General features: G+C 39.9%; 1 protein-coding gene across 4 annotated transcripts; it reads right to left on the bottom strand.

Moving 5' to 3' along the window:
* Positions 1–241: 241 nt before the first annotated feature.
* On the bottom strand, positions 242–6418 carry LOC137331371 (GPI mannosyltransferase 4-like). 4 transcript variants are annotated; one of them, XM_067995128.1, is made up of 4 exons: positions 6403–6418; positions 4911–4942; positions 4626–4782; positions 242–2939 (listed from the first exon to the last, which is right to left on the bottom strand). In XM_067995128.1, exons 3-4 carry the CDS (start codon positions 4741–4743, stop codon positions 1327–1329), a joined length of 1731 nt encoding a protein of 576 aa, XP_067851229.1. In that variant the 5' UTR covers positions 4744–4782; positions 4911–4942; positions 6403–6418; the 3' UTR covers positions 242–1326. The 4 variants fall into 4 exon arrangements, with proteins under 4 accessions (XP_067851229.1, XP_067851228.1, XP_067851230.1 ...); XM_067995127.1 differs by lacking the exon at positions 6403–6418 and having other exon boundaries at positions 4909–6379; XM_067995129.1 differs by lacking the exons at positions 4911–4942; positions 6403–6418 and adding an exon at positions 3044–3555 and having other exon boundaries at positions 4626–4714.
* Positions 6419–6747: the final 329 nt, after the last annotated feature.

The following is a 6747-nucleotide window of genomic DNA, read 5'->3' as shown; positions in this document are numbered from 1 at the left end:
TTCCATCAATACATGTAGGTCAAATAAAGTGCTCCACAATGCTAACTAATAAGCATAATTATCCAAGAAAGAAAATGGATCATATTCATCTTACCAAAAATTATAATATATTTTGAAAATGATCTTACCTGGTATGCACATCTTATTTAGATATTTCAGTGCCAAAAATCATAAGGTTGGAGTGTTGACCGGGGTTAACCGGTTACGGTTATTGGCTTAGTACAAAGAGGAGAAGAGTCAATTTTCTCTTAACTCTCAATTCGCTTTATTCACGTCGTTAGATCATATACATATAGCTTATACGTCTGGTTAGATATAGACATGCAGTTTGCACCAGGTTATACAGTTTTATACCCAAAGTAGGATCTAAACGCACACCCACTAGGTTTCTCTGACACTCCGAGTGGTCACAGAATATAAAGGCTAATACCCGAAAAGGAGAGCTGACGCTGGCCAGGTGTTCCGTTCTCTCTCTCTTTCAACGTCGTCTCTATGTCCCTGACGTAGGTTCTTCCACTTCCGCGATGGCTGGTCTCCAGATGGATCCCCTCTGTTATCGCCCATGACAGGAGGGTTGGGTGGAAAAAGACTGTGCAATTGGTCTTCCCAGTATTGTGACGGTCATGATTTGACCTCAAGAACTATAATTATGATGCAGTCAGTATCACAAGGAGGCTTTGTAATGTAACATTTTAGTCCCAAAACACAAAACATTACTACAATTCATTCCCATAAATGTCCAGTTTTCTTCCTTTTTTTAGGATTTCCCCCCACCCCCTGCCTTGCAGAGCTGAAGATAAGTTCCCTGGATCTCTTCCTCCAATGTCACAAATTAACAGACTACTGGTATAAGCAAGATATTTTCCCTTCCATGAGGGATCTGCCTAGACTTCTGCTTGGTATCTACTCAAACCGACATTGCAAAATCATCAACTCACAGAAGGGAAACTGTAGACATAAACCCACTACAATATACTACCCAGGAGCACCATATAATACTTGTAATTATATTTCAATTTTTTAAAGACTTTGGTTCCATGATATCCATTCTGCAGACAGAGAAATTAAATTATAATATTTAGATACACTATTCCCAAATGTTTCTTTGATTGAAATCCCATGATTTTTTGTTAAAATCACAAACTTTTTAAAATGCTTCTTCCATTGCGTTCAGGTTTCAGCTCCTGTCAATACTGTTACAGATGAAGCTCTGTTAAAAAGTCAAAAGGACCTGAATGCTTTAACAATCAGGCCCTGGACCAGCATACCCATAAATATACTGCAGAAATAGACAACAGGAAGACACCAAAACCAAATTAAATCCCATTAGGTTTCTGATTTCTTTGACTTTATCTGCACATTGAAAACATAAAGACTTAGCTGGCTCAATCCATCCTTAGAAAGAGAAGTAATGTCAGGAGGATCTTCCATAGATAAATGAGGGAAGAAGGATGCAACAGTTTTCCACTGAAAACCACAGTTATTAATATCATCTTGAACAGTACCAGGTGCAATGATATAGATATTCATTTCTTGATTATTCCCAATGTGATTAGAATAAAAATTGTCAAGTAACTCATTCACTGTGTTGTTGAGTACAGACAGATCAGCTCCTCCCAGGTCAATGATTCTGATAGACTCTTGGTCTGATTTGACATTCAGAAGATACCTAGGAGGCATGTAGGTGTGGTAAAATACCAAACTGTGCTCATTCAGGTTAGCCACAGGATCATTTGAATGCAGAGTTTTTTCTAAATAGGACAGACAAGGAATTAGTCCACCCTGGTGCAGACAGCCAAAAAGCACTGACCCCAAGACATTAAATAGGACTATTACAAGTTTCCATCCGAGCATCTCATATTTTGCAGCACTGAGAATAACGAGTGGCACAATGAGTGGGCTAATATAGCGTGGTTCCTGATGGCTAAACAATGATAGAACAATGATAGGGATAAAATAAACCAACAATAAATACTCAGTAATTTGAGTAGCTGGCAATTTCTTTTCCAAATGCTCTTCATGAGGTGTGAGACAGCTGGCTTTGCGGGCAAACTTGCCAGCCATCATTTTGACACCAGTTACAATAGTAAACAAATGAAGACTACCAAACAGCAGAAGACCATTCAGAGTCAGATGTGTAAACCAGGGATGACTCCCATGTGCAATAAGGCTTTTTCGGTCCAAGTTATACAAAATAAGATTGACAGGAGTTAAAACTAGATGTTGGCTTATGTTGATGACAAGTTTGTACAGAGTATTCCCATCTTTCAAAAGCCAATCTCTTTCAGACAACAATGAACCAAAATACAATGCATCTGTCACAATGAAAAGAAAACTGGTTGCAATCATAGAAGACAAAATGCCAAAGGACTTCTTCACAATCCGTTTTAAACTGAATTGAAATGTGCCATTCAGATCATGAGAAAGCCACAGGAGCATCGGCACTAAAGCGTATCCAATGAATGTGGGTCTGTTAAAAAAGCCGGAGACTAAAACAATCCCAATAAGATGTTTATTGTTTCTTTCCTTTTTCCCAGAATGCTGTGCCACATTTGCTTGCTTTGTGTCCACGGCCACTAACAGCAGCAGCAATGCAAACAGAGCCGCTTCTATAACATTTGAAAATGTCCTTGTATAAAAAACCAACATCACATGTGACCCACTCAGCAGTGTTAAAGCATTCCATGGATCTGCTCCCCAGATACAGGCTAAATGGTATACAGAGTAGTCCAGTATAAAGGACAGGCATGTCAGGTATAATCTGGGGAAAACTAACAAACTGTAGCTATTTATGATACTTCCAAAAAGGCCAGAATTGTGTAAAGCTTTAAGCATTGTGAATGAAAAGCCAGTTGTGACCAATGGGAACAGGACCGATCTGCTGGGGTAGCTCGTATTGAATTCCCAAGTACGGAAAGTTTTGAGGTTCAAAATGTCACCTGTAAAGAAAACAAAGCTGCAGTCAAAGTGAGAAAAGCAAATTATTTGGAAATTACATATACTCTATAATGTAACATCCAGCCAACAAATTATCACCTCTTACCTCTGATGATTTCATCTTAGTCCCCTCCAATCCTTGATCTGACTAGCTCTTCCGATCTCTAATGGAACTCCATCTCCTCTATTGCTAAAGCTGGCTCCAAGAAACAAGTTTCTTCCCCCTCTGTGGCAAACACTCCTTTTCCTCTCTCACTCATTGTTGAGATACAGGAAAATGCTAGTCATTTGATAGATGATCCTTCTCTCACGTCTGAACTCAAAGCTCCCTCACGTGCAACCTTTGTCACTATTCCTCCCAAGCTCCAATTACACTGTCTTCCTTGCATCCTCAGTGAGATGAGATCAAGACTTATTGCTCCATCTCCTGCTCAAAATCATTCTTTTCCAGAACTTCAAAACTGTAGAAATCCTTACCCCTTCATTCTTCAATTCCTCGTATAATCTCTAAGCTTTTAAAACACATACTTGGCATCACCTAATCATTACTTCCTGATTTATCTCCTCTTCTTTCCTATTCTTTTTGATCGTGGTAGAATCCTTCACTGAGGTTTCATCCTAACAAAAAAAAAAAATCATATTCCAGCTGGTTTACAAGCATCAGGAAATGAAAGCAACAAACATCTGAAGCATTTTAATTGAGAATGTTTCAATCAAGAATGCACGGGTTCTTGGACCACACAATTTATGGAAATAGCCACTCATCAAGAAGATGGAGTAAAATAGAGAGCTAACAGGGGTGGTCATGAAACACGGACACGGAAAAAAAAAAATGGTACTTTGATGTAGACTGTCTTTGTGAAAGCTTGTATTGTTAGAGGAGAGCATCCATAAAACACAAATTCAATATAATACATATACCCGCCCTGGCTCCCACAACGTGTTTTTTTAAACCAACTTCTGGCCACGAAGATTGTATAAATGCTATGCCAATATTTTAGTGAAATTATGTATGTTTTGCTGACATCAATGTCAGGTTGTATCACGGACTGTATCTCACTTCTATATGATGTCACAGTGATTCCCTTCATAAGCAGGTACTTGCCTCCAGCTTAAGAGACTATTGCTTCCAGACATGTAGAAATCAAAAAAACACTGAGCTCCGTAGTTCCCTGTGAATGTGTTCCTTAATTCAGTGAAGAATGGCACCCCATCATTAAAATGTCAGACTGCTTTTGGCCGTGGAACAGTACTTCAGTACAAGATTATTAGCTAGTCAAGAGGTCTTTAACTAGAATGGAATTCTACAGAGAATTATTATTACTGATATAACTTTTTAGTTAAGTAGTTTTCATTGTGATTTATTTTTGAAGTTTTAGACTTATCTTGGTTGTACGATCTTCCATGAACCACTGGCTAAATTGACAATCCAGTGTCTCATTCACAATTTAACGTGGCCAGTGAGGATCCATGGATTGCAGCCAAATAGCACCCTAAGACAAAAAGTTTGGGCATTCCAAGTTTAAGCAGATGTCAGCAGGTTGGGCTGAGTCATGTCACCCTCTAAACATTGTGGATACATGGAGCTAGCTTATGAGCATGGGGAAGATGGCACATAATTTAAAAGGGAACAAAGAAAAAAAAATTTATAGAAAAAGTTTTTTTAAAAAATGTATCAAATGCTTTACCTGCCATGACTTCTGGAGACTGAAAAAATTCATCAGGATGTATGTAGCCAGTTTGTGGCGTCAGGCACCACAGTACCCTGACTATTCCAAGTACCAACCACATTAACTTGAGCGCCATTCTGAGCACAACACTGTAGAATACCAAAACTTTGTACAACTGTTTAAAAAAAATACATTTTTAATCAGATTTTTATACAGAAGGAACAGATGAATTAATTTTAGAAATAAAATGATTAAATGTTATATGAAAATATTTTAACAATGGGATGAGAAAAACACACACACTGTTAAGACAGATGCAGCAGGACCTTCTGCACCTGTAAAGAGAGAAAAAAACAAGTGTAACCAAGGATCCTTACTTTGCTACATTAACCTGTTTTTTTCCCCAGATTCTGATAGACCTGTTGTGTACTTGCAGTGTTTTCAGTTTTATCTCAAGCCTATGGGACTCTCTTTATCTTCAAGAGTAATATATATGTGAAAATAGGTCAGATCTTAACATCAAAATAACTGACTGTCATCTCTAAACAATGGCACAAATACAAGAACAACAAGCATTTATATAACACCTTTCACAACCTCAGGACTTCCCAAAGTGCTTTAAAACCAATGAAGTACTTTTAGAAGTGTAATCACTGTTGTAATGTAGGAAACACGCAGCCAATTTGCACACAGCAGGGTCCCACAAACAACAATGAGCTAATGACCAGAATACGGGCCATATTTTGCTGTAGCATGGCATCTAATAGCATCTGCCGTTAGTTAGGCTTGCCCCTGCACCCTTCGGATCAAAGCATTTTTGCCCACTAAGTTGCTGAAAGTGCGAGCTGATAACGGCACAGTGAGGGAAACAGTGCATCTGAGACCCGAGTGAACAGGGCGAGCAACTGTGTATATCCTTAATCAATCAAATTGAAGGATTGAGAAATAAACAGTGGAAGGACGGAGAAGGAAGTGTAAATTAGAGTGGGTGAATTCAATGTCAAATCAGGTACAGAAAGAGAAATAAAGACAGGGAAAGAAAGATTCAATTAAGAGAGAGAAAAAAAGACAGGAAAAAAAAAGTAAAATTTGTAAGAGTTCATTTTCAGTGCCAGATGTTGATTGGCAGTAATCAATACTTATCACATCGTTAAAAGGGTACTTACACCTGAAATGACAAGATGTGGAGATGCCGGTGATGGACTGGGGTTGACAATTGTAAACAATTTTACAACACCAAGTTATAGTCCAGCAATTTTATTTTAAATTCACAAGCTTTTGGAGAAATTCTGAAATGACAAGACTTATCTTTCTGTGGCGAATTTAGTTCATATCTTCCGTGCAAATACAGCAACTTCACAACATTCAATGCACGTCAATGGGGAGGCAGGCAGCAAAACGCCGTGTTTGCGAAGCTCGCGGTGACCGCAACTTTCGATATCGGCATTTAACCCGCACCCACTCCTCGCCTGAAGTTACTGTACCAAGTACACATAAACAGCAGCCTTTCCCATTATTTTGACAGCAAAATCTGGCCCAATGTGTTTTATTGATGTTGGTTGAGGGATAAATATTGGCCATGACACCAGGACTTTAAACATGAGTTAAATTCAATGACAACCAACAGGATCAGAGTTGGCGGTGGGGGGGGGGGGGGGGAGGGGGGTACGTTGCTGGGATCGCCCAGACCGGCATTAGGATTAAAGTGTCAGCGCTCCCCCCCCCGCCCGCCCGCCCGCCCGCCCGCTTCTCCCTCCTTCCCAGTATAATCATTGCGCCGTTTCCCGGTCATTACCTGTGTCGAGGCCGCGCTCGGGACAGCGGCGCACAAGAACCCGGAAGTGACCGCGCGCTGACGTATTTAAATACGATGGGTTTGATTGGCTGCTTGTTCGTGGCGTCATGGCCTAAAGACCAGCGTCGTTGTCAAGGTGACGGCGAAAGTTTTTTTTTGTTTTAAAGGCGCAGGGTCGCCCGCGTTCGACAGGGAATATTTTGTTCCCGGCGGACAATAAATAATTATGGGTCCAGTTTTCACTGCGGTATGTTTACGATCCGCATAATAGCGAGAGTTTGATTCACACGTTCAAGGCAGAAGAACAGCAAACGAAATTAAAGGGCCGTGTTCCTCTGGAAAAAG

This window comes from Heptranchias perlo, chromosome 13 (assembly GCF_035084215.1).
Source record: "Heptranchias perlo isolate sHepPer1 chromosome 13, sHepPer1.hap1, whole genome shotgun sequence".
Taxonomy (NCBI): domain Eukaryota; kingdom Metazoa; phylum Chordata; class Chondrichthyes; order Hexanchiformes; family Hexanchidae; genus Heptranchias; species Heptranchias perlo.
This window is presented reverse-complemented; position numbering and strand designations above follow the sequence as displayed.